The sequence below is a fragment of the Anser anser genome (assembly GCF_964211835.1).
Source record: "Anser anser genome assembly, chromosome: 8".
NCBI classification, from domain to species: domain Eukaryota; kingdom Metazoa; phylum Chordata; class Aves; order Anseriformes; family Anatidae; genus Anser; species Anser anser.
In genome coordinates, this window is record NC_139728.1 from 9,171,755 (window position 1) to 9,199,388 (window position 27,634).

Here is a 27,634-nt window from a genome sequence, read left to right on the forward strand (position 1 = left end):
CGGGAGTATTAACAACGTCAACATTACATAATCATCAAGTATTTAATGCTAACATTAAGCAAGTACTCCAATCAATGAATAGCTCACTAGACTGATAATTAAACAGATGGCTTCAATAACGCTGCTCTGGCACATGCACTCTTTGAATCAACCCTGTGCAGTATGAAGTCGTATGATCTTGTCATGACCTTACTTTGAATCTTTAGTTAGAGCCCACAAGCTAAGCAGTGGTTTTTCTCCGGGCAGGTTGGAACAATATTTAAGAAAAGGATCGCAAAGCAGAAACACGTGTGCTGCTGGCATCAGTGCCACTGACTCAGCACAGTGACAGCCACTCTCTGACTCAGGAGCAAGGCTAAAAGCACATAGCTTTGTACTGCAAGGAAAGGCAGCTCTGTCCACCTCGAGAGACCCCAGCGCTATTTATAACATCACTGTCCACCTCCCCATGCTACCATCTCAAACATCAGCAGACCAGATAAAAAGGCTAACGGTTCCTTGCCCCCTCCTGATGTGCAGCAATAGCAACTGCCACATCCTGCCCCAGAGTTTATGCTGAGGCCGGATGAGCTAATCTGTACTGATTTATACAAAACTTTGGGAGTTTTCCAGCCCTTCATTACTACAGCACTAGCCGAGTGCGTAGCCTCAGTGCCAGTTTCCTTTGGGTGCTGAATGACCTGTGTCTCTGAGCTACTTGCCAGCAAAGAAAGGAAACACGATATGCTCAGCTAGTTTTGCTGCAGAAATAGCTGCAAGCATACAGGCACATGCACATACAGGTGCACACCCCCCAGCTGGATGTCTAGAAAGCAACACAGTGTAAACAGAAATCTGAAGGGGATGGAAACTTCCAGCCTTTCCAGGACAGGTCCAGGTCCAACACCCCCATCCCTGCACTGTGTGGTTTATCCCTCTGATAACAGGAGGAGGTAGGGCAGTGGGAAAGAAACAGCCAAGCAAAAAGGTTCCTAAACGATTATTTTTGACCTTTAGGGGCACTTTGCTTCCTGAGAAATGCAATGGAAAGCTCTGAGTGCTGTAGGAGCAGCTGTACGAGAAGTGCAGCGTTCACCTCACTCAGGCAACAGCAGACCACAGGCCACACACCACAGAGCAGAGAGCAGCACCCTGGAAAAGGAAATAAGTGTTGTGTGCTGCTATGACCACATCAGAATTACAAGAAGCCCGGACAACAGGCAAAAAGTGAGGCACCACAGCCTTTCTGTACTGCCCAGCAGCAACACAGCAGGTGGCACTGAGGTTAACACATGCAAGGGAAGAGCTTCATGGACCACTTCAAGGGCACTGGAGTCAGCGAATGCTATTCAACACCAAGCACCACCTCTTCCCTTGCCCTTCAGACTGCCACGTGAAGTGCTGCTGGGGCTGGCAGGCACATGAGGGAGCATTGGTGCTTTAGGGGATGGCAGCACTTGTGCTCAGCAGTAAGTGACTGACCTGCTTCCAAAGCACTTCCACACCTAGCTGAGACCTGGAGGAAAGATGAGATGGGGACAGGGGAGAGGCTTGTATCCAGCTTCAAACACCACAGCACACCATCTCCAGCATGCAGGGAAGAGCTCCCAGCCACCCACATCCAAAACAGAGCTCACAAAACAGACCCAAAACAATGTTTTAGAAGCACAGGGGGTCTTCTCAAAATGTTTCCCACCTACATTTCTCTCCACCTGAGCTCAAGCTTGAATTTCTAGATTATTCCCCTCCCTGATAGCCAAACAGGGCTTGGGCTACTCAGTCTGAGCTGCCCACCTCATCGTTCCTGATCCAGCATTTTGGTTGCCCCAGAGCTCCATGACAGGGAGCAAAGTGGAGGCAAGCTACCAGGTTTCTGCCACACTGCTGGGGAAGGAGCAGGGTCCCGGACCCTGACCAAAGGCCTTCAGAGCCAAATGAGAGGACAGTGCCATTTTCTAGAAAAATATATCTTTATTTACCATCTCTGTTTTGCTCAGGAGACACTCATAGGGGGGTCATGCAAGTGGCAGCCAGGGCCAGGTCTCCACAGAGGGCCTGAGGCACCGTAAAGGCGGGAAGGAGCTGGAGCCACTGTTTTCACCTCAGGCTTCACTGTCCTCCACTGCCACGTTGCTCAGGTCTTGTCAGTGAGTGGGGCTGACATGTGGGGGGCACCTGGCCCCCCAGCCATCCCCCCACAGCCCCACAGTGTGGAGAGGAACCAGCCAGATCATGGTTTCTCAACAGGGCTGGGACCCCCTCATGGCGCCACCACTTCCAGAACATTCCTTGTGAGGCTGTCAGGGCAAGTTAAATAAAGGGGGCTGGAAGCATTATCTGGAAAGGGAATAGTCCATAATTTAACACAGAAACAAATCTGTCACACTTAACAAGCCACCTGGCAGGTGGATATCTGTCAGACAGCAATTACAGTGCCAAATGCCCAGGCAGGGCGGGCAGCCACTGCTTGGGGCAAGGAGCCTGAGTTTGTTCTAACACCACCACCTGCGGTGTGGCATGGCATGGTCCAAGCTTGAGGGGCCTCCTCAATGCCATCCAGCTGTCCCCACATGCGTGCTGGCCCAAGCTCCCTGGGGGCACAACACCACGTGTAAGCCAAAGCCGTTGAGGCCCCAGCACCTTCTCAGGTAGCACAGCCTTCTTGAGCAAGTAGTGAGTTTCAACAGCATCTCTGATGCTCTACGTTTTTGGTTTGTTGTTTTACTCAGAGGAGAAAAATGTGCGATTCTGTTCAGGTCACCACAGGACAGCCTAGGTGCTTCCCAGAGGCCCGGTTTAGAGCTTTTACCAGTCACTTGAGCCCACTCATGCGGAAGGCCATAACATGGTTCCTTCTTCCTAGCAAGAAACCCTGGCTTGGCATGGGGCTGCTGCCTCTCAAGCAGCCCTTACCTCCTGCACATGCCTGGGAGAGTTAGGGGGGCTGCCAGCCACGCTCCAACAGTGCCATTTAAAGCTTGAATAACCCAAAGAATGTCTTGGATTCCTCAAAATTTACCAGAGAGATTTTGGAGACATTGACATACAGACTGTCCCTCTCCCTGAGCTTGAATAAAGCCCCCAGATAGCTTTTCCGGGCCCACATTTTCTGATTTGCACAGTAATTGAGGTATTTGTCCTCCATCAGCACGTGGCTGCCTGGCGAGGTCGGATTTGTCTTGTAGACAACGTGGCTCAACATCTGGCTGCTGCAGGTGCTTCCCCGGAAGAGCACGTTGGAGTACACGAAGTACAGGCCAGTCTCATTGATCACGAGGCCCTGGTTGCGGTACTGAATGCCATTAGTGAAAGCGTGGCCGGAGATGGGCTCCCACTCCAAAGGGAGGTCCCGCTGCGTGGGGTTTCCTGGAAGCCGAAAGGAGAGAGGCATTGCTGTAAGTACAAGCATTAAGGTGTCTTTTCGTAAGTTACACCCCATGTCACAACAAGTCACCTGCTTTCTACGTCCTTATGTGTACGGCATGAAAAGTCTGTTCCAACCTTGGGGAGGTGGGAGCTCTCACCTGCCATGTGCTCAGCTGGTGCTGAGCTGCTCCTGAAAGCTTTCTGCCCAACACACTCCACAGACTAAACAAAGCCCAACCCAAAAACTAGAGCTCTCATTGAAGAGCCTGAATAAGGGGAAGATTTTAGCTGTGGGGGTAACTTCCAGCTGCCAGAGCACACACATTACCAAAGGAAACTGAGAAAGCCTGTATGAGGCAGCTCCTTACAACAATAGCCAGGCTGCCCTCTCACCCCAGCCACATGTGCCCCGTCCTCTGCTCCCACATCTTGCTGGGCCCTCAGCACATACCTGTTAAGTGTGCCGCTTTCCTCACTTCCTTTTTCGCTGCCTGTCTCTCCTGCCCTGCATGAAAATAGAGAAGGCATTAGCTATATGCTCGATGGAAAAGCCAGCCCAGAGAGCAGAAGGGAGGTGCCCATGACACTGAAATGGTGCAGATTCACGGCAGCACAAGGCACCTAGGCACCATGGCTTAATGTGAAGAGGCAGAGAGGTGCTCAGACAAATACTGCAGGGAAATAGGAAGAGTTAAAAAAAAAGTTGAAGTAAAGGATTCAGACATGACCAAAAGCAAGGGGAAAAACAAAAGAGCAAGGAGAGAGTTTTCATCTTAAAACAGCTTCATCAGTGGGCTCAAGCAGAAGCCTCTCACTCAGGGTTTAGGAGAGGAACAACACTGCCCCTTTATCTAGCATCTTTTTCCCATACCAAGGTGACTGGTCATGTGCTGTCATAGAGGAGCCTATTTTACTGCCCCCCCTCCAGTCCAGCACTGCCAAGAAGTCCCCAAGGCAGTAGAAATCTGGCTGCTGAGTACCAAACCTCCTTACAACTGGAGGAAAGACATTTGAGACATCCTACAAACCGTCCTGCTGGCCCCACAGAGAGGCAGAACTCTCTGTCCTCAGAGAGGCAGAACACAGGTAGCAAAATTCTGCCTTCCCTGGAGGGCTTGGGTCCCCCTGGAGACATGGGCCAGTCACAGTGACTGGACTCCGTCCCGCTCCATCTTGCCCTTCCTCTCAGCATCTTCTTCAAAGCATCAAGTTCTCAAACTTTAAAAACTTACTTCCTCAAGCCAATGAAATTTCCCTCCTCTCTCTCCCTTCTCTTTTACATTATTTCAGTGGCTTTATCCATCTCCCTCAAGAAATTAAGGGTTACTAATTATGACTTGTGTTCAATTACTGCTAAAGCAGCCTGTGGTCAGAGCACTAAGCATCCAGTTAAAACAACAGCTTCCCTTCCCTTAAAAAATAGATTACAAAGTTTGTTGAAAGTAGGATTTCCAGGAGACTGCTTTTTCCAGATTTTTTTTTCTATTTCCAAATTTGATTTTATTCTGTATCAGAACACACCTGAAAATAAATGAAGTTTCCTACTAACCAAAACTCTGAAAGGAAAGAAGAAAAACCTTTTCAAATCTGTCAAAAAATGATAGAAGAGCTGAAAAATTCTGATTTGGCCTTCTTTAAAAGGATATCTCATCACTAAGAATATTAATGTGGAATGTAAAAGTAAAAATAATAGTTTGAAAAAGCAAAATATCGATTTAAAAATTGTTCCATTTAGAAACTGTTTTCTTCCCTAAATTTAGAGAAATTTCTAGGTTCTTTGGAAAGTTTCAATTTCACTGAAATGACATTTTGTAAGAGAAAAAACACCATATAACGAAGTTCTTCTCAACTAGTTTTGGTTGCAGTGAGACTGCATACCAAAAAAATTTAGGAAAAAATAAGTTGCCTTCTCAAGGGTGCGAGTGAATCCCCCACCCCCAAAGAAAACGAAACCCTATATGTCATCCCAAAATCTTAACAAGCGAGGAGACAAAGCAGAAATGTGGGGTGTCCATCTTGGTTCTCTGTTCTCCTCGTTCCATGCACATTGTTGCTGAGCGTTAAGACAGCCAGAACTGATTTTCACAGCAGAATCCCCCCTGTACCAGTGCCCCACTAGGGCCTGGGAAGCCCCAAGGCCGAGGCAGACTGCCCCAGGACACGTGGCTGACACCACCGAGCACTCCAGCAGGCAGGGTGCAGGACTCCTTCTCCATACCCCAGAGATAAAGCTCTCCTTTAGCCAAGCAAGTGAAGGGAGCACTTTCAGAGCATCAGAGCTGCAGCCCTGCCTTTATTTCCCGACAAGAGGAGGAAAGAATTTGACAGGAGCATTCACACGTGCAGGCAAGGAGGAGTTCCTCTACCTACATCAACTCACCTATGAGCTTCTCCAGAGCTGGAGGGATGTGTTCAGTGCTGGCAGACTGTCAAAAAAGAAGAGCGACAAGCTCTCTTAGCAGGCTGAGAGCATAAGGGCATCATCTAGATGCAGCCAAAGATTATCCTCAACAACGGCTAGCTCAGGCAGAGCTGCAAGGTGGTAAGAAACATACAGGGAGAGAGACCCTGCAGCACTCAAACAAAAGGACATCCAGATATATCACAGTCACCAACAAAGCAGTCCTCCACAGCAATAAACAGCCCCACTCACACTGGCGTGGCAGACACGTTGCTGCCACCAATTTTTCCCCTCTGCAGCCTTTGCAGGCAGCCAGCCAGACTTTACCTCTCTGAGCTCTGCCAGTTGCTTCTCCAGATGGAAAATCTGAAACATGCTCAGCCCCACTCCAGTGAGGGCCATCAGGATCAGCAAGGAGATCACCAGGAAGCCGATGCTGCTCCTTTCCCTGTTGCTCTTTGGCTTTCTCCTCCGATCAGGTACCGGTGGTGGGAAGGGAGCAATAGGGGGTGCCGGAGGGCAGGAGGTACTGGCGTTGGCACAGCCGTCCACCCAAAATATTTGTGGGTACATATAGTTCAGGTTCTGCTGCATGGCTGGGAGTGGGATGGGCTGAACGTGCTTTGCGTGATCTTCCATGTGGCAGCCAAAAACTGCCGGGGCTGGCCCAGACTGAGCCCTGGGGGAAGACCCAGCTCTGCTTTTATATGCCTGCATCACTCCAGCAGTGAACACCCAGCTCAGATGCTGCAGAACTCTATGAAAGCCTCAAGCAGAAACAGCAAACCCCCAAAAGCTTCCGCCCTCGTTTGCAAGTTCGGGGCATCCGCCTGCTCCTCCCACACTGCGGCAGCACGCACACACAGCGGGACGAAGCCGGTGGCAGACGGCGCTCGCACAACACGAGCCTCGGGAAGCAGGTGCACCCAGCAAAGTGCTAGCAGCGCACCCGAGGGCTGTGCTGGCAGCCAGGGGCTGAGTAATCAGCCCAGCGCACACCCACCGGCCAGCCACCCTTTCCAGCAGCCCACTCAGGCAGAGGCAGCTGCTTTTCCACTGCGGTGCCCTGCACCACGAGCAGCGGGAACGACAAAGACTCTTCTGCTTCTGGCACCCTGCACGTGAGGCAGAGCTGAGGGCAATCCCCTTGGCAGAAGGATGAAGACCTGATCCCAAGTACATCTGCAGGCACTCAAGAGTTGCTTCATTTCACAGAGGACAAGTTACTGCTCTCCACTGTATCCCACCTTGTCTGCACCCTATGACACAGATCCTGGGTATAATTTCGCATATACCCTGGTTCCAGACACCATCCCACTGTGCAAACCAATGCAATTGACAAGAGGAAGATATTGGTGTTGCAGCCTCAGCAGAGCTGCCCCAGCACTAACAGCCCAAGCACATCCAGTGCCATGGGCTGCCTGCACCACACCAAATCACAGGGGGGCACTGGCCAGACTGAGCAAGCAGTGCACTGTAACGCCAGAAACATCACCCTGGGGCAAAAGCAGGCTCTTCTAGCAGCTTCTGCTGCCACACTTACCTCTGCAAATACTATCTCTAATCCCACACCCCTCTTGAAGCATTAGAGAGGGAAGGGTTGTTGTTGTGGTTTTTGTTTGTTTTATTTATTTATTTAAATCTTCTCTTCATGACAATGGTGAGTGCTGCAGCAGGACCTAACCTTGGTGAGAGACTCATGATTAAACCTGGGATAGATGCTGAGCTACACACCTTCATAGAATTTCTCTTACCTTTCAAGAAAGGATCCAGAGTTTGGGCCACGCTGCAAGGACAAAATCATAAGGAGACAAGAACATTTTTATTTCTCAATTTAAGGCTTCGTTGGCCACAGATATCTAAGTGGTGGCAATGAGATTTCCCATAGATTTACAGGCACTCTCAAAACACTGTCCATAGCAATTTGCTCTTCCATTTCACAGACATAAGTGTGTGTACTTGTAGGGGGACAGTATTGAACAAAGGAAATGCTTAACGCAAGAACAAACTGGAGTTTTGTCTCTTGTGGCTGAAGAAAGCAGCCCCAACACGGAGGCTTTGATCTGGAACATCAAAAACTGGAGTTTGAGGACAGCATGCTTCAACAACATAAGCACACTGGTTTCTCCAAAGCAGGGGTTGAGTTGTGCCTCCAACCGCACCGCTAACAGTCAGATGTGCCCTCAAAGCCCTGCACCACCAGCCACCCCACTGCTTTTTGAAGATGTTCACCACAGCCGCTTGCTGAAGTGTTGATCCTCAGCATGAACAGTTTCAGCAGCCTGTCTGCGTCTTCCTTGTACTTCTAGGTTTCTAGACACAAAAGTAGCACAAATCCACCTCCAGCAGTTCACGCCTGATCATGCCTACCCTCAGCATAGTCCATCTCAGAACAACGAGGACGATGGCACCACGATACCCGTGTTTTTTTTTTTTTTTTTTTTTTGCAACGTGGACCACGCACACCACTGGAGCCCCTCAACTGCTGTAAAAATACAGTAATGGCCCAGGGAGCAAGGACCAAAGCCCTTGGTCTTTCTTCCTTGGTCTCCAAGTACTCTCTAGAAACAGGTTCACCTCTGCCTCTCCTCCACCGGGACATTTATAAGTCTTCACCCTCCAAGTTAGGCCCCCACCTTTTTCTGACATTTCACCACAGACAACTCATCCTGGTGGGATTGTGGGCACATGAGCAGGCTCTCTTAAATGTCACAAGTGCACTTATCAGTCACCCACTGCTTCCTATTTTCATAAAGATGCTTTTTTTTTTTTTTAAATGGGTGGGTGAATTAATGAAAGCCAGGAGCCAAAATTTAGGCAAGGTTGTTCTCACCCAAAATGCTGGTCAGGGACAGCTGAGCAGTAAAAAAGGACATAAGGACAAAAGGGGTGTCTGATTTGTCTCTCTGCCAGAAGATTTCCAAATGTAAACACTTTCCCTACCCTTTATCAGAGGATCATGTATGCCAAAAATCAGCAAAAACGCAAGGAATGGTTACACAGATAAAAAATGATAACTTGCTCAGAAGAATTCTTCTCCCCATCTCCCCTTGCCCCCAGAGGAAAGGTGGGAGTCCTTATTAAAGACAAAATAATGCATTTTTTTATATATATATATCAAGGAAAGCAGAACTTGGATAATGAACTAGATCTAATACTTGACAGAAAAATAAAATTAAGTTCAGTGTGAGCTGCTGCGTAGGAGGGAGACTCATCAAGGTTCTGGACAGATACACGTCTGAAAGCGATTAACAAATATTTCCTATTATAACACCGACTATTGGAAATGCTAAAAAGCAACTATTGAAAGCCCACAAGGCTGCATAAATTACACCCAAGAACAACTGAAGAAGTGGTTGAGAAACATTCAGAAAGACAGCATTCAAAGCCAAGGGTGTGTTGGTTTCAGAACATTAACCCGAAAGCCAGGAGAGGCAATCAGTACAAAACCACTAAGTGCCAGCCACATAGGGCAGGAGAGATGCACCCCATTGACGCTCCCTAATGGGTATCTTGGAAAAAGTAAGCAGAGCACCATCCAGGAAAAGGCTTCTGATTTCACTCCGGGCATTGTCCTCTATACAGTGCTGTTTGAACACCTTTCCCCCAGAGCTGGGAAATAATTATATTAACTGCAAGTAATATTTGCAGATTAAAATAAGCGATAAGACATAGCCAAAAAAAACCCACAAGAACAGAGAATTCAATCAGAAGAAAACAAGTCTAGGAACACAGACTGCAGATCAAACTCTTTAGATAGCAAATAACATCCCGGAAATAAACCACAGGTCTGAAAGCAACACAGAGGCTGCCCAGCTGGACGCGAGTTTGCAGCAGGGAAAGCACACAGGGTCCATGGGTCTGAGCTTACACATAGCACCAGGCTAACTGGGAAGATAAAGACAGTCCCACAACTCACGTTACAAGTTTATATTCAGCTTCAGAGGGGTTCAGGAAGGAGCTGCAATAACTGCCAGACAGCAAAAGTGTATGTTCACCTTGGTTCATTCAAGAACAGAGTGTTATGGACAGATAGCACATAAATCCGTAAAGAGAGATGAGACTTCCATCAGTGGAGGGCTCTTATCTCACAGAAAAAGCCTTTCCAGAGCCACTAACTGGAAGCCAAAGCTGAAGGAGATAGCATTTATAACAACAAAAAAGGATTACTTTTTTTGACTGAATAGTGGAGTGGATGCTTGGGAAAAACTGCCTCCAGACATAACAGTATCTTCACCCACTGAAGCCTTCGAGGGGTGCAGAAAACACCAGAACTCACCCAGCACTGCCAGGAGATCTCTGCCACTGAGCAAAGGGCCCGCCAGCCCTTCACTGCCCTGACTCCTGAGATAGGCAGTGCTCAGGTTTAACAGCCCACGTCGGTGATAATTGCCAGCCCTGAGGATCCTGCACAGCCCCTTTGGGCTTCCAGTAAGGTAGGAGGGCAGTGGAAGGCTCACGGATTAGAGCCCAGCTGCCATTCCTGCCCCAGCATCACGCAGCATCCCACAAGTTGCGTGACCTTGTGGTGAGCGCTGACATCTTAGTGTTGTTTCTTTATTACATGTTTTTAACAGCTCCATTTTCCCAGGGGAAGGTGATGCTTTTCATTTCCTCAACGGTCACTCTTTGCTAGAAGCATGAGGCACGTGTAAAGATGTGGCCTTGTTGCCCACAGCCCACTAGGGAGACATTCATGTTCACAGAAGAGCAGATTTCAAAACCCATCTCTGAAAGCTCTGGCCTGGCATTGCCACATTAAGGCCCTCTTCCAGCAAGCAAGAGGTTTTGTTGTTCTCTTGTTCATTAAACACATGCAAACTACACCGTGACCCCAACAAGTGGGCAGCAGCCCTGGGTTTGGCAGGAGAGGTACAGGGCTCTGCAGGGCCCTTCTGTCTGGGACCTGAGGCAGGAGAGAATCAAGCAGGGGAAAAAGACAAAGCAGCTGAGAAGAGAATTGAAAGCAGAGTAAGATTTCGTTTCTTTTGATTGCATCTGTAATAAAAGAAAGGAAATGAAGTACAGAGGTTATGAGGTAATGGGATCAATTGCTTGAATATACAGGAAAGAAAAAAAGCAGGTTATTAAATAACGTACAATAACTTAGTCATGAGAGAAAATGGAACAAGCTGCTGTGGCCGCTCAGAGGTTGCGAGGAAGACCACAGCGAACACACAGATGTTGATTTCCCGTCAATAACTGCATTCACAAACCCTTCACATGGGATCGACACTGCCTGACGTTGCCAGCGCATCAGCCAGCCTCAGCCCTGGAAAATGCCAGCTGGTTCTGCTGGCCTACGCGGCTGGGTCAGTATTTGACCATTTTACTCCTCCTTGGGAACAGCCATTCTCAGCCTATTAAAAAAATAAAATGAGATCTACCAGTCCTCACCAACTTCCACCTCAGCTCTGCATCACCGAGCAAATTCAGCACCCCCAGCATTTGTGCTGCCCGCAGCCATCTATGTCCCATCTCATTACACAGACACCTCCACACCCATGTCCCACGTCAGCCAAACTTCCAGAACACTGAGGGACCTGCAGCTGACATTTCTGAGATGTAATCTTGAGCTACAGGTAGTTTTCTGGGCTGTGTGTACAACCCTGAAATTTCAGCAGTAACCATGTCAACTTATGGCTAATAAAAGAGATTCATTACTGCTTCAAGATATTTTCCTGAAAAGTCACAGACAGGGATTCTTGTTCTCGGTGACTTTGTAGAGGACCCAGCAGCTGGACGTAGCCTCCAGCCACCAGATCTAACAAAGGAAAGAATACCCTCAGGGTGGCAAACATTTATTTTCCATTGCTAGCTCCAGAAGGCACAGAATTAACTTAATGTCCATTCCTCATCAAAAGCCCTACCTCCCATCTGTAACTTAGTAAGAGACTAACAAAAAGCAGCATGCTGAGACCATTTGCAGCTCCCAGGCCATAGAGCCAGTATGAGAAACAGCAGTAAAGCAGCAGAAAGCTCCTTGGCAGCTTTTTAAATTATCATTTTCAAATTGAGGAATACATGGGAAAGATTCCTGATTTTCACCATCCTTTCCTAAGCTAATGTTTTAGCTAAACAAGGCCTGGGAACATTAACTCTTCTCAAGCTGATACAAACCCCCGTAGTTTCTTAGCAGTACCTGATGCTGTTCGACACTCAGGGTTTCCGCAAGATGAGACACGCTGCTTGGTGGCTGCCTACCCACAGCAGTTTGTGGTCAGACCTCTACACTTTAATTGTTCCAAATGAAGTGGAACATGTTTGTACCAATTAAGTGAAGCTTGTTAAGCTGTTCCATCTCATCTCACATGGCAAGCTGGCAAAAGCAGAAGCCACCATAAAGGCACCTCATACTATAGTTCTCTTCCTACCAATACCACACAGCTAGCAGAGTTTGCATGGTTTAAAAATACTGGATTTCCACTGATGCTTAATGTATATAGCCTAAGAACCTGTTGGCAGATATGGCTAGTAATACATTTATACCGGGCATGTTTGTGACTATCCATCCTCTGATGGAAACATTTGCGGTGCAAAGAGATCAGAAAGCGCTCCAAGTGCTTCTGCGTGCAACAGATTTTGTAACAGGAAACAGCTCCCTTCCCTGTGACAGGCTTCTTAAGGTAATCCCCAGACCTGTTAGCTGAGTGTTGTGGTTTGTCTGAGGTTGCAGCAGAGCTCAGGTGGCTCCAACAGCTCCACAAAACCTCCCAGGGGCATCCTGGACAAGAGTCCACCAGCATCACATGCAGTACAGCTATGCCCTAGGAAGTTGAAAGATGAGACCCCTGCATTGTAACATCATCAACAGCTGCACTTCTCACTGTACTGGCTGCTGACAAAGCCACCTACAGATTAATAACTTATTTACAGGGAGATGTACTTCAATGAAAAAAATTCTCATGGCTATTCCAATACATTTGTTTGGTTTTTGAAGTTACGCATTATACTGAATAAGCTTGGCACAATCTGACTCAAAGCACTCTAGAAATCACAATGAAGACCAGGAAGTCATGCCTACTTAGTAACCAGTTGGTCAGGAAAAGGAGTTGTGTGTTTTTAAAGCAGGGCATCTGCTTTTATAACAGTTTAAAGGGTAGAAAAATCTTCCTCGGCCATAGGCTGCCCAGCAGCTGGACACTCATCTCTTCCCTGCACATCTGAAACCTCAGGAGCAGGAGGCAGACCGTCTCCTGTCGGGACAGCAACTGCAGCAGCCCAGAAGGAGAGGTCCTGCAACAGGCACCAGCACTCCAGGGGGAAACCTGAGAGAACACAGCACCCTTCCTGCCCCACCTGTGGAAAGAGGCAAGCAAGACAGGTGCTTGAGCAAGCTGTTAACCCCCAGAGGCTTGGCTCTTGCCAATGCTGTGATTGTTCCCAAGGAGTAGTAATGCAGTCCTCACCGCTTACTATGCAATCCTGATTTCTTGGTATTTTGCACCAAGAACTGCCCAACCTTCTGAAATACCACAAGACGGACAAGGCCCTCCTTTTAAGTACTCACAATGCCACAGGAATTTGTCAAGCTTTATAAGCAACCTTCAACTCTATATAGATTATGACCAATTTAGGAGAGTCTTGATTTCAAAGAATCAGGTTTTGAAAGCTAGTCAATGTGACACTAATAAGACCGAAATAGGAAGTAAAAAATGACTCAAGAGCCCACATGAAAGGGTTACATTAAGCAAATAAGAACTTGACTTTAGGAGTGTGCCTTTTTTTAAAAATAAAAAAGTGGTTACAAATAATTAAAAGCAGCAAGCAGAACAAGAGGAAGCTGTGGTTCAGTCTCTATCCTATTGCCAGAGGCAAACACACCAGTTCACAACAGCACAAGCAGGTCAGTAGGTTCCTCAAATGCTTTTTCAGTGGTTGAAGCACGTAGTAGTTGACGGGAAAGTTTAGACCTGGACATAATTGAAATGTTTAGGTAACATGAGACTATCACAGAATTGAAGGGGTTGGAAGGGACCTCGAAAGATCATCGGGTCCACCCCCCCTGCCAAAGCAGGCTCCTTAGAGCAGGCTGCCCAGGTAGGCGTCCAGACGGGCCTTGAATATCTTCAGAGAGGGAGACCCCACAACCTCCCTGGGCAGCCTGTCCCAGTGCTCCGTCACCCTCACTGTGAAGTTCTTTCGCATGCTGGTGCGGAACTTCCTGTGCTCTATCTTGTGGCCATTATGGCAATATGGAGTCAATCGTTGATTGACATGCACCAGATCCTATGACAGATGACTCTGCTGTTAGCAGCAATGTCTCTTGTCAATCTCCACTGACTCAGCACCAAAAAAAAATAGGCTTTTTTTTTTTAAAAAAAAGTGCCCAACAAGCTCTGCGTCTACAGTGTCCAGAGGCAGCGTTTCTTAGGAACAATAAGGAACTTTCAGGACAGTGAATCTACACAGCTAATGACATTATGAATTTTTTAATACTGATTTTGGGGAACACTTTCAGAAGAGTGAATACTATGAGGTCTTCCCAAGACAGTTTTGAAACATGGGAGCCCGAGTGAGAATGATTTCTGACCCTATGTTAGCTACCACTTATAGTAACTGCCATATCTCCAGTGCGAATTGCAAGCCACGTGGCCTCAAACCATATGCCTGAAACAGAGCTCTGCTCTATTTTGGATGTATATTATTCCCATAACATGTGCCGTATATGTTCATTACATGACAAGCTTTATTGGTGATATTCTTTTTCCCACTGAATGCAGCAACTTCTTAGATCTCTAAGCCCTGCCCAACTTTAGGACGGATTGCAGGGAATAAAGGACTGTTTAAGAGTGACTTAGTTTCACACCTGAGATTGTTGACTTGGAAACTTGAACATATACTTGGAAATTAAACACTCACAGCCTACTCAAACTTACCAGCACCTGAGGTATAAATAAAACAGATCCCATCAGCAAGAGAACATCAGAAAAAAGTGGCATTTCAGTTCAAGGCTAAGTATCACCTTCCAAAAAGATAATGAGGATAAGTACATAAAATGTTTTTAAAAACAAATTCTTGCATGAGGAAGCACAGCAAAGTGCTGCTAATTCCTAAATTATAATTTCCATGTAATCTTCATGGATAGCTCCCCAGTGCAGTGAGGTAATTCAGTCTAGGGAAAAGAAATGGAAAAAAGGACAAAAGAGTTGTCCATTCCAATACTACAGAAAAAAAGATGAAGAAGGTTTCCAGCTCTCTTTGTAACACCACAGTTCCAGAAAAGCTCAAGATTCACAAAGCCTTCAAGTAGCTGTTTCCATGAAACGTAACATGCCCCAGAGCTATACGCTCCCACCATATAGTTGATAAATATATATGACCATCACTGGTTTAACACTTTTTTCCCCTCATCTAATGCTTACAGGCAAGCAGTAACCAACGATAAATAAAAACCCCTACCAGAGACACATTTGACACCAGCATATTGCATCATGACTCATTTGGCCTCATTCTATACCTATCAGCATACTTGAGGTCTCTCATGGGAAGATAATTAAATGGGCTTTTCTAAGAATTCAGAAGCGTCCAACTTCAGCCTATTCTTACTGGTGAGAATTCTTACTGATGAGAAGTGCTCAGTAACAGCCAGGGCAGTAAAGGAAAGCAGACTTCCTACAAATGACGCGTCAAAAAGAAGGAAGGTAATTTAAAACAAAAAACCCACACCAGGAAAAACCACACCCCCCAAAAGCAGCCCCCATCCTGCACCAAACCCCACATTCAATTCGTTTTTAACTTCATCACAGGGAGTGCTATGATTCAAGAGACAGTCAAGAGAAATTAGCACTGGGAAAGTCTCATTTGAGGAGAAGTAGGGGCTGGACATCAAGTGAGCTTGGCACTGGGCTGCACACAGCACTGCTGTGCTTGCTACAAATAAGTTGTCCTGGTTCCATACGGAAATGTAAAGACTAGTCCTTCTCAGAGGTAAAATTATGCTACAAGTTTGATTATCAAAGGAAAAGTACCACTAAATTAAAGACAAAGTGTTCAGATTTATTTGGAAATTCACAGTTTCTAATGGCACTACAGCTCTGTAGTTACATACTCTTGTTCCACAACATCGTATGCTGCACTCAGGTGGTATGTATTTTCCTCATTCAGGTTTGAAACCCTTTTGAATTCATGTTCAACAAGTCTGATTCATGTGCTCTGACTGGCTAATTGTGCAGATCAAATCCAAAAGTACATCACCCTAAAGTATTCATAAACTAACAAGAAAGCAGCAAAAAAAACAAAGGCTTTAAATAAGTCACATTACATACAATACCCAGGAAAGGCATTAGATCTGTTAAAAAGGGTACCACTAAAAGTGCTCAATAAGTTAACTTATTTTTTACAACATGAACCTGTAACATTTGTCAAAAGGAGTAACCTTTTGTTCCACTCACTCAGATACATACAGCATTTTACCAATCACACACTCTATAGTATCCAAATATACAGTCACAGTCAAAATAAAAAACACTTGGATATGAAAATACCAACCATACAAACACTGCACATTTGTTAGCCAATACAAAAGCAAACGTCATGGAAATACCCACTTTGAACCAACCTGATGGGGTAGACTTCGAGGCTTTGCAAACTCAACGCATCCAGAACTGGCTTGGAAAACTCTGCCAGCTGCACCAACTCACCCTCGCGTTCTTCAGCTGAGCTTTCCCCTAAACTCTTCGCACAGAAACAGCGAGCGCTCCCCATTCATCTCTCCTGGAGAACTACAGCAGTCAGTTTAGGTAACAAACGCATTCGTCAGCGTAAGATCCCAGCGTACACCAGAAATGCTAAAGAGCAACTGTCATTCATTCAGTACTTCTGACTACAGCTCTGATTTGTAACGGAAGGTGGAGATAAATCTAACTACTAACCCTAGTGAGACACTTTTCTCAACTGAGTTTGCAAAACCAGGATCTAGTCAGGCAAGTCCACCTATTAGTATTTTTACAGTATCCAGTCCACATTACTGAGTCCAGCTGAAGGCCAACACATGTCCCTTTACAGCACTGTAGTGTTGCATCTTCAAAAAAAGCTAGAGAAATTACAAAATAAATCAAATGACAAACAATTGTATCTCCCCTCTTCCAGTGGCATTATAAATAGACAAAAGGCACATAAATATGGGAAGGTGCAAGAAATAGGAACAAAGCTGAAGGAAGAGGATTAGGCTTTTATCCCTATTCCACCCAACAAACTGGGTTTCAAAAAATCTCCGCCCCAGGAACTGTGAAAAAACCTTTATAAAATGAACCCTGCCCTCCCTCCCCCCAAGCTGTTCTCATAGGAAATTATCAGCCTTGTAAAGCTGCAGCTTATAGCCAAGATTGACACAATCCCATCTATTTAAAAAGGCAGAAACCAAATTTCTGAATACTTTCCAATTAGTTGAGCTCTTCGTCTCCCACCATCCTCCCACAGAATACCACAGACTGTTCTCAAATGAACAAACACTCTCCTGTTTGAGTAGTTCAGCTAGTTTTAGATGTGTCCAGAAACTGCTGTGACACCAAGTGCTCCCACTGTTATCTCTTTGTTTCCTTTGATTATGTCATGCAGGCTTGGCATTGACCCTGACTTAGTCTGTATTAGAGTTTTTATGAGCTTCCCTTGGTCTGAAACTTTAGACCGTCTTCGCTTTATAGCCCTCTTCTCAGTTTTTGTCTTTTGGGTTTGTCCATTGCACAGACTCGTACAAGCTGAAATGCCACAAAAGTAAGACTCCTCAGATTGCGATGACGTTTCTGAGCTTCCTTCAGATGGAGGACCTTTATACGAAGAGTGATAAACTTCCCCAATGTTAGAGAAGTCCCTCTGGTTTGTAAACGGCTTCCTTCCTTTTATTTCCCCATTGGCTACAGGATGCAGAGGCTCTGCCGTCGGCTTGATAGTCTCTATCTTTTCACTTTTGTATTTGCAACGCTTTTTCTGAAACCACAAGTAAAAAGAGAAACAGTCAGCTTCTGACAGGCAAGCAGAGCATAAAACCCAACCCCAGGAGCCAGGAGAGCAGCCGAGACACACACCACCTGCCGGCAGGAATGTGTCAGCCTCGGCCTGCCTCTGCAGCTACTGTACCTTCTTCTCTGGGGAGAACTTGAGGGGTTCTACGATGTACAGGTCCTCTGGATCCACTGTAAGAAAGGGTACAAGAGTTTACTGACGCTGCCAGCTCCAGAACAAAGCGATTTTCAACACGAGCACATAGAAAGTGAAGTTGACACTAAGAAATTCCCGTCTGCTGTCACGGCAGCTGGCAGTGACAGACACGGAAACTCCTGACCTTCTGACAGGTTGGGCCATAGGAGCGGTGCACAGAACACCCCTTAGGGAAAAGGGACAGGTGGTTGGCAGAAGTGGGCCTCCCAAAAATACACCGTTAACAATATAAGTGTTTAATGTGCAGCTAGAAGCACTGATAGATATTCAGACTGACATGAGACCCGTATGATGTTCCTCCATTGGTGCTTTGTAAATCTTTCTTCCAAGCCTAAGCAGCAGAAGACTGAAAAAGAGCAATTTTTTTTAAAAAATAGTCTAAGCCCTAGCTCATCTTTACTGCAATGTTCCCGAATCAAGTCAAATTTCCAGTTTTTTGCGCAGTACAAAAAACTGTGAAGAAAATGCTGAATCTGGAAGCACAGCATCAACTGCAATAATCAGTAGTTACTATGACCTACACCACTTCTGTTTTTGCACGATGATGACCTAAGAAATCAAAATTCATTTGTCCTCGATCTAATGTGAATACTCAAACGACCAGATCATTCAATCCTCTTAGCCGAACCAAGACAAATGGTCTATCAGCTACAGTAAGAAAATTTCAATTTGGATCCCTAAATATCTGCCAAGTTTCAAGATTGGCCATTAGGACATCCAAATAGGGCATTCAGGCTGTGTCTGGCATTACAAAATACCACTTGGTATAAACTTCCTAGCTTTGTAGACTTGAGTACCTGCATCAATTGCTACAACTAACAAGAAGGCCATCATTTATACCTCTACAAGTGTTTATCCTAGATTTAATATTTTAGCTTTATTTAGCACAGTTCTGGGAGCATCTGGTAACATTTATGAACCACCTCATATAAAGAATGTGTAAGTGAACTACTACAATCCAGTGTACTTCAACATTAACCTATGATTTCCATTTTCATACACGTGCAATAAGACACACATTGTATAGTGTCAAGAGTAACACTAGAGATTAGCTATATTATATATGTGAATAATACCTTCTTTACCAGATAGCTGAAAAGACTGCGATCTGACCAGTGGAAGAGAAGTTCTTCTTTTCAAATTCGTATCATCATAGGAGGAAAAACATCTAAGAAACAAAACCCAACAAATTTTATGCATGTTTTTCTCAAGACAATGCATTTTTCCATTGAAGAGCATCCTTGGCAGAAGGACAGAATCAGCATTTGCCCAGGTGCCCTAAGAAATCTGGCAAACAGACATAGTAGTTACTATCTTTGTACTAAGCTATCAAGGCACGTTAAGTTCAGTAGCTCCAAAATGCTCCTACGAGACCACTACTACAGTAACTGCTTGATGCCCCAGTCCCAGAAGATTTAGGGAACATCAATAAAAGCTGCAAGAACAATTAAGTTTCAAGTGCAAATACATTACCTTTTGGGGCTAGGGTAGTGATTACTTTTGGGAATTTTTGAGAAATAATCTTCACAGAACTGAGACGTGCTTCTGCACCGCTGCACACAAACCACCAAGCCCAGAATGACACAGAGAACCAGCGAAATCACAAGGTAGGTTTGCCGATCAGAAACCTGAAAGAATTTGATATAGTTGTTAAAGACTAATGAATAATGAAGTGATACTGTTACACTCTGCTTTCAACACCAGAACTTTAAAAGAACACGACTGTTAAAGTCACCTTTTTGTTTTCCCTCTTATCTCTAATGTTTAAACTGGAATAGTTTTTCCAGAGGTTTGATTTAGTATGTTGGCCATATGGCATTCAAGGACTAACAGCTAAAGACCACTAGCTGATAATGCAGGACAAGATTCCGCTGACTGCAGCACCATCATTGATCAAATTGCTCAGACTAGTTGACTCAGATGACTAGAACTGAGTTCAGGGAAAGTCATGTTCAAATTCCAGGATGCTTGTCTAACATAACCTGATCACCCACTGTCAAATCCTACTTAAAAGCACAGCACTCATTAACAGGAGCTTAGCCAACCAGGCATCGAGGGAGCCCTACTAAGTGTTAGGAAACAGCTCAAGACACGTTCTTGGCAACACACACAAAAAAGTCATGTTTACAAAACTGCTTGAAATCCCAGACTGGAGAATGTAAACATTTGAAAGAACATGTTCCTAGTATTGTTGCCAAGGTTCCCTTAATCTCCAAAGATCACAACAGCCAGAGAAGAAAAGAGAAGGGTGTTTTAGCCATGCTAGTCTCCCACTCAGTAGCAAAACGCACAGCCCCCCCCGACTCATCTGTTGTCACAGCCCAGTTCCAACAGTGTTCAGTACATTCTCACACACATGTCCTGTTGCAAGACTGTTAGTGTTCAAGCGGGCAGTCTAAGTGCTGGACACTGTAAAGCATCCCATTTTACTGAAGGTGGAGAACATAAAGCCATGCGATACAACTGGTTATGTAATACATCAAATGGCAGTAAAGTTCTTGAAGCACAGAATTTACCATTCCCCACTGCACGTTTCAAACATTGCGTGCAACAAATCCTATTACTGCCACTTTGAAGTCAGTGCTTAGTCTAATTAAAAACCATTTTACAGAAAAGTATCAACTCCAAAGCACTACAGAAAGCTGGAATAACTGAGTATCTGAGCCTAAGTTCTTTCGTCACAAGATCAGATTACAATCACAGGACTAGTAGGGCTCTAGTAAAAAACTATTACATCAAGTCTGCTGTGCACAAGACAGCTCAAGCTATTCAGCTGTTCCTCCCCTCCCTTGGCCAACTGCTGAAGCAGGAACTGGAAGCAATAACTACTGACATCTTCCCAAATGAAAAGCTTCACTTAAAAACCCCAGGCCTCTTCAAATTGAGATATGTTTATGTATCTGTTTCCTTTGCTTGAGTTCTTGTGCCATATTACTGATTTATAATTACCTCACGTTTTAATTCCGCCACGGTTGTTGACAGATTGGAAACTAGCTGCGTCATGTTGGTGAGCTGAGCTTGTAACAGCTGGATTGCTTCTGTTTGCCGCTGATCCTGTATTAAGGAGAGCCATGCCCACGCTGTTTAGTTGTCAGGATTCTGCTACCACAGACTTTTACTTGCACAACATTAGCATTCTGTCTGACACAGCCAGGCATGATGTAGCCACGTGATCCATTTAGCACTCTTCTCAAACACAACTTTCACTTATCATTTGAAACTGTTTATGCAGCATTAGTCATATAAACACTTCAAAACATCAGCATTTTTACGTATAAAGGAATGTTTTGTTACATTATGGCTAGTGCATTTCATTGCAGTCATTACTATCTTTAATAAAGGCAGAAGAAGTAGCCAGCTCCATGCAGTGGCTATCAGGAAGCCAAGTACGGTCATGTCAAAAAACGTGTGATGGTGACAAGGCAAAGCTGAAATCTAAAGGCTGAAATATGGCTTCTGTTCTGGGCTCAGGTGGGCAGACACCCAGGAAGAGGAGCCCACGGCAGCCAGAAATAAGCCCTTTGCAGCTATCGTTTCCTGGAGAAAAGCCCTAACAAGATCCTTAATCTTATAAGAAATTGAGAAAGGTGAGAAGAGTGTAAGGGAGGTTAGCCAAGAAGAGCACCTCAGACTGACCAGCATTTGATAATATTTAAGACGTGCAAAAAAGAGCATGCGTGTGATCTCAAGGAATTTGTGATTTTCTTTGCTTTTGACAAATGAGCCTGGGATTATACTTCAGAAATTTTCAGTGTTTGGGATTAAGCTTGCTAAAACACATCCACAATTGCTTTTGTGATTATTCAGCACACAGTTAGTGCTATATTTGACAGCTACTCAGGAAAGCTAGGACAGTAGTTCAGGGAAAAAAACAACAAAAGCTTCTCCTTCAGCTCCCACGCCCTTTAATGACATTTCAGAGAAGGAACTAAAACTTCTGCTACATGTACCCCAACCCCTTTCAATTGCAAATTTGACATGCCATTACCACTCCCTCTCCCTTTCTGGAGGTTAGGTCTCTCTTCAGCAACATCAGAGTAATTGCCTCTCTGTATTTTAAATGAGAGCTGCAAAAGCCAACCAAGCTTTCAAAAAAGGTTTTGAGTGCAGCTACAACCAAGAAACAAGGGTTGGAAGTGACATGGGTAACTTCCACTGACAAATACATTTAAGACTTTTAGCCATTAACAGCTGACAACTGACACACTGAAAAACAAATGGGAAAGGGCTTTATTTTAAAAGAGACTGGGAACGTGTCTGCAAAGTTTTATTACAGAGAAAATGGTTGGGAAGCAAGGAATGGACTTGCTTTTAAAAGGCAGACACACAGCTAAGAAAAACACCTTCAGTAGAAAAAAATCTGTACGCCCTAGCAACTTTCTTTAAAGTAGTCTTTCTTATTTAGGAAAACACGTAAGTACTTCAACAAGCCATACCTGCTCTTCTGCTATTCTTGAGGTGTTCTGAAGTTTTATTATTGTTTTATTGAAAGCCTTCTGCATTTCTTCCATTTGCTTTCGGTACCTAAAACAAAAACAGCATAAAGATTTGAAATGCTAGTTCATAAAACTCACCAGCACTAAACTTGTCTTCAGAACACACCACTATGCAAGGAGAAACCTCATTTGTCCAAAACAGCTTTATTTAAACTTCAAGTGGTGTTCCTTTTCTAGTTTCAGACATAGAACAGGGACACTTCATTCTACTTTGTGTGGTTTTATTCTAAGTTTAAGGTCAAAGATAATTTCAACACCTTAGAACTGTGTGCTCATTTACTGGCATTCACTATGGAGTGGATTCACTCTGCAAAACGCTCACTGCTAAGAGAGCACAACAGTAAATGTAACAGAGATCTTCCTGGGAACCAGTTCTTAAATAGGTACATTTCCCAGTTGTCCTATAGCTGAGGATCACCACAGATGAAACACTTTAACATGCGTCCCTCATACAAAGTTCTGGGTTCCCTCCCCATGCTCCCTTCTTCAACAAGAGTCATTGCACAGTAGTTTATGTGGAAGCAACCAACCGAGTAGCCCAGTGAAGAAGGCACTGAAGGTGTGTGTCACTCAATTTAACAGCAACAGGAGGATGTGCACTTTTGCTGAAGTGATTACAGAAAGGATAAGTGCTTGCAGCACTCTATCCTTAAAAAAAAAAAAGCGCCAAAACATAGCAATTCAAAAATAAATCAACACAAAATAAATGCTGACTGTAGCTGAAAATACAGAAAGGGAACCCTAGCTAACCACACATGCCTAGGTCTCTGGTAGCTTCTCAGGATTAGGTACTTTTCCCTCAATTTTCCACAAAGCTCTTCCCACTGTATTACCTTCCATACATTCCTCTGCATATCTGTGTAATTCCTTTGCACAGTTGGCTAAAATCACGTCTATGTACAGTAGGCTTTTCCCATCCTTCCTCAGGCTTACCTCTGACTCAGTTCTTCTAAATAACGGCTGCTGAGAGACATGTTTACTTCCAAGGCTTTTATTCGATTGTTGAGGCGCATGAAGACGGACTCCTTTTGATTAGATCCATGAACAAGATTTCCATTAGCATAGCCTAGATCTGTTGAATTCTGCAACTCAGCATAGAAGTCTGTAGCTGTTCTCTGCGGTCCCCCAGAGACTGGAATTGACATAAAAGCTTCTTCAGTTGCCTGATCATCCTCCTTCGTTTCAGCAGATACAGAAGACTCAACAGGAGACAAAACAGGTTTCTGCACTTCTGGAGTGCTTTCCTTCCCTTCCCCAGCATCGCTGGCTAACATGCCCACTGTATGTTCAGGCTGCAGAACAGTCTCTGTAGGCTTTGAAATCATCGGAGTAGCAATAGTCTCTCGCGGGCTCATCTCCTTTACTTCAGTGAGCACACTGGTTTCAGAAACTACAGGGGTTTCTTCTGCAGCAGAGCTCTCAGTCTTCTCTGTTTCTGCACTCATCTCAGCTGTATCCACCGGGAGAGTCCCCCTTGGTGCCACCTGGCCCAAGTCTTCTTTAGCAGGCTCCAGCACCATCTCTGTTGTTGGCAATGGCTTAACTTCAGAGGTAACTTCGAGGAGGAGGGACTGAGAGACAGTTTGAGGATGGCTTGGTTCCAATTCAATAGCATCTGTGGTCTCATTACTGATCTCCTCATGGACCACACTGCTGAAGTCAACTGCAGCAGTAGATCCAGGCAGCCTCTCAACTCTGCTCTCTAATTGCTCAGGCAGAGGCTCATCTATTGACATATGCACAGATTCAGTCAGAACTGCCTGTGGCTGCTGAGCATGAGCCGAGTAATCTTGCTTATGTTTACCTTCAGTCTTACTACGCCGCCGATGGATGGCTGCTGTAACCGAACACCATTTAAACAGATATTCCGAGAAAGTGGAAATGCAACATGCTGTTCTCAAGTCAGAGCAATATTTGTCTGTCTCAAGTTCAAACCATGCCGATGCTTCTTCTTCCTGATCATCACTGGGCAGCAAGGTTACTGTTGACTGGCTTATATCTTCTTCGTACTCTTGTACTAGCTGAACAATTGGACTTTTTGTCAAATCCACATTTAATTGCTCTTTATCTATCTGTGGAATATCTGTAGTAATAAGTCTACAAGAAGAAAGTTAAAGACAGGATGTTACTTCAACAGGTTTACATGCTTACTCTGGAAGATTGCAAAAGTAGGGTATTTTAGAAAGTTCATGAAGTTTATTCCCATGACCAAAGGCCAGTTTGGATGCAGTCACAAATCATATAAGTTATTTTTCTCTACTATATTTCCATCCTGGTTTTCCACCAATTTATTTCAACCCTAGCTTCTGAAACAGCAAGACCTTCCCAATCAGGTATGTCCCGTTATCCTGAAAAGGGGTTGCCAGTTCAAATACCACTAATTTATTTATTTTTAATACACAGCAAACATTTTACTCTTCTACTTTAGCCTTCAAATGCAATAATCAAAATCTTCCAGCTGATCTTACTTGGTCTCTACTGAAACATAAAACCACTATATGCAGCACAAGTCATGTCTTAGTATCTATGAGCTAGAGTCTCAGCTTTAAGCAGCCAAATCAACTCTAAACCACTAATCACCTAAAAAAGGCACAGATTTCATACATACAACTCCCCTTCCCCACCCAATTCCATACCTTTGCATATATGCTTTCATTAAGGACAGCCTAGCAAAAAATATAAGCTTCAAAAACTTTTTTTTTTTTTTTTAAAAGTTCTAGCACTATAGCTTACATTCCTAATTAGCCTTCCTTGCAGGAGACAACCTGCAAAACCTCAAACAATATTAAGGCAGCAGCCATCCAAGAAATCTGCAAGAGCCACAAAGAACAAAATGCTCCTTTTACTTCTTCTAAACAAACTAATGCAAACTATTGAAAACATTAGTGATGCATTTGGACATTTTGTCAGGTGTTAAAACACGTAATGAAAGAGCTACAAATAGTAACTAAAGCAATAAATTTCCCTGGTTAGTAACTTCCCATACTTCTCCAAATACTTTCATTTTTACTTGTTTAAGGCAGTGTGCCGTATCAGAGCATTCTACTACCAAAGATTCCAGACTGGTACATGCTAGTCTCTGCTAGGGGAACGCTCAAAAATACACCAATTGCTTACTCTGGTGAAGGAACAGGAGTTGGTTCAGGCAGTCTTGGTGCAGCTGTTGAAGTTGCAGGGGCGGCAGTGACATTTTCAGATATGCTTTTGTTCCCTGTTGCAGGATGGAAGAAGAATTAGAACAAAGATTCAAGAACCATGTTTATTTTCCATGATTTTGAGGTGGGGTGTTAGATGTTAACTCCAACAAAGCAACAACTGCAGGTGTCATTAAAGTTCCAATTATTTGAAAATATTAACAACAGTTTAACTATCAGATGTTATGGACAGTCTCAAAATATTTCCAGGAAGGAGGAGTTAGACTCTACAACTAAAGCTGGATAACACAGAGTAAAGGTCTCATCAGAATACAGCTGAACAAACATATGGTATTTGTATCAGTTCTTCTTGGCAGATTCAACTTCTTCACTCCGTGGTTTGCAGTCAACAGGATAAGTATTTTACAGCACTGATGATGTGTGCCATAAAAGATGGTGAAGAAAAATCATTTCAATGCAGACCATCGAGCTCCTCACAGAATCAAAACAAGCAAACAAAAAAAAAAGCAAAGGGAAATAAGACTTTCTAGAATGCTTTTAATCTAAAAATAAATACCTTCAGCTTCAGAATTCTCTTCAGTTTTGGCTCCAAGCATATTAGCAGCAATGTTCACCATACTGAGGATAGCATCTGAAATGGAAACCAACTGATCAATGAGGACAAATTCAGAGGGCTCAGAGATTACACCATGGAACGATCTGCTATTATGTAACGCTTGCCTGAAATTAATCACATTACACATCAAAAACCAGTCATTCTAATTACAAGAAATGCATCCATTTCTTTTAAAGGATAAGAGATTTGTGTTTATAAGTTAGAAGCTTGTATTTGAAAACCAGTATCTAATACCAGTCACAGTCTATTGAAGTCTTTCTTCAGTCAGCTTCTAGGCAGTTAAAATACAGTTTACATGGGAAATGGGATACACAACCACTGAAGAAAAGCTCAGTACACAGTACCACTCTGTTTAGGCATTCAGGCAGAGCTGTCTCGAGCAGCTCACCAAAAGTTCCCCCAGTAATTCCAAATAGCTGCCAATGCACACGTCAGTACACATCTCTAAACACTGCCTTTGACTATGCTCTTAATGTAGTTTTTCTACATCAGCTTTGGCGGCAACTGCAGAAAGGAACTATCTGGCCTCCCTCACAGAACAAATGCAACAATTTCCCCACCACATCAGCTACACCAAGCCTAAACCGTCCAGCTAGACTTTCTAACACCAAAGACAAGAAGTGGGAGGAAGCTCTCACTGACCATCAGCCCACTGAAACCAGGAAACACTGAAACAGACAACTGTTCAAACAAAGAGTGTGAACCACTGAGGGAAGCCCCGAGTCAGGTACGTTGAGCTTTAACACTCAAACTGAGGAATTCTACTAAAGACAGGTTAGATCATTTGTCATGATAGCACTCAAGAAATGAGTCAAGAAATGTCATTTGCTAAATGTACAAGATAAGAATTCTGCCTTTAAAGACAAAATGCCCACAGCAGGACAAACAGAAGAATAAATATTCATCAACACTAGGCTGAACTGACTTTGTTGGTGTGCAAGCCTTATTAATCCTGAATCAGACTTTCAACTCTGATGCTGCTGCAACATAACAATTCAAAGTTTTTTAAGACTTGAAGAAAACTTATACTTCAACATTCAAGGAACAGATCATCATCAAGATCAGTCAAGGCAACCGGGAGAAAACAGTAACATATCCACTGATCTGGATTACCTTTTTTTTTTTTTTTAAAAAAAGGAACTATGAAGTAGAACAGTATTTTCCTTTATAAAAAAAGTCACAAAACTAGACGCAAAGAGAGTCTGCTCCATACAGGCATATATAATACAGCTAACATGTAGGCTTATTTAGAAAATGAAGAACAGTGAAAGAGCACCTTACTATAAACACACCAAAGTTGGCCCTATATTGCTCATTCCTCCCACACCCACCAACATACAACCATATATGTTATGTGGATAAGGTCAAATTTACAGAAGGGCATTTCAGAAGTTCTGACAAAATTCTTAGACTTCACAAAGCTCTGTCGAGAGTCTTAGTGCTGCCCTCCCTTCAGGATGGG

The 27,634-nt window shown here is 44.3% G+C and overlaps 2 protein-coding genes across 5 annotated transcripts in view; both read right to left on the minus strand.

Moving 5' to 3' along the window:
• Window positions 1–696: 696 nt before the first annotated feature.
• FASLG (Fas ligand) lies at window positions 697–15,580 on the minus strand. Its single transcript, XM_083847718.1, has 4 exons — window positions 6,074–15,580; window positions 5,726–5,771; window positions 3,797–3,850; window positions 697–3,345 (listed from the first exon to the last, which is right to left on the minus strand). Exons 1-4 carry the CDS (start codon window positions 6,461–6,463, stop codon window positions 2,951–2,953), a joined length of 885 nt encoding a protein of 294 aa, XP_083703844.1. The 5' UTR covers window positions 6,464–15,580; the 3' UTR covers window positions 697–2,950.
• A 144-nt stretch (window positions 15,581–15,724) lies between these two features.
• Window positions 15,725–27,634, minus strand: part of SUCO (SUN domain containing ossification factor) — a 41,025-nt gene continuing 29,115 nt past the window's right edge. For 3 of the 4 annotated variants that reach the window (XM_083847689.1, XM_083847688.1, XM_083847686.1), the window contains 9 exons: window positions 26,113–26,187; window positions 25,519–25,612; window positions 23,335–24,498; window positions 22,342–22,429; window positions 20,855–20,959; window positions 19,379–19,533; window positions 18,982–19,073; window positions 17,825–17,880; window positions 15,725–17,674 (listed from right to left, as the gene is read on the minus strand). In XM_083847689.1, coding sequence (XP_083703815.1) covers window positions 17,228–17,674; window positions 17,825–17,880; window positions 18,982–19,073; window positions 19,379–19,533; window positions 20,855–20,959; window positions 22,342–22,429; window positions 23,335–24,498; window positions 25,519–25,612; window positions 26,113–26,187 — 2,276 coding nt within the window. In that variant the 3' untranslated portion in view covers window positions 15,725–17,227. The remainder of the gene's footprint in view (window positions 17,675–17,824; window positions 17,881–18,981; window positions 19,074–19,378; window positions 19,534–20,854; window positions 20,960–22,341; window positions 22,430–23,334; window positions 24,499–25,518; window positions 25,613–26,112; window positions 26,188–27,634) is intronic. The other variant, XM_083847687.1, reaches the window with a different exon arrangement.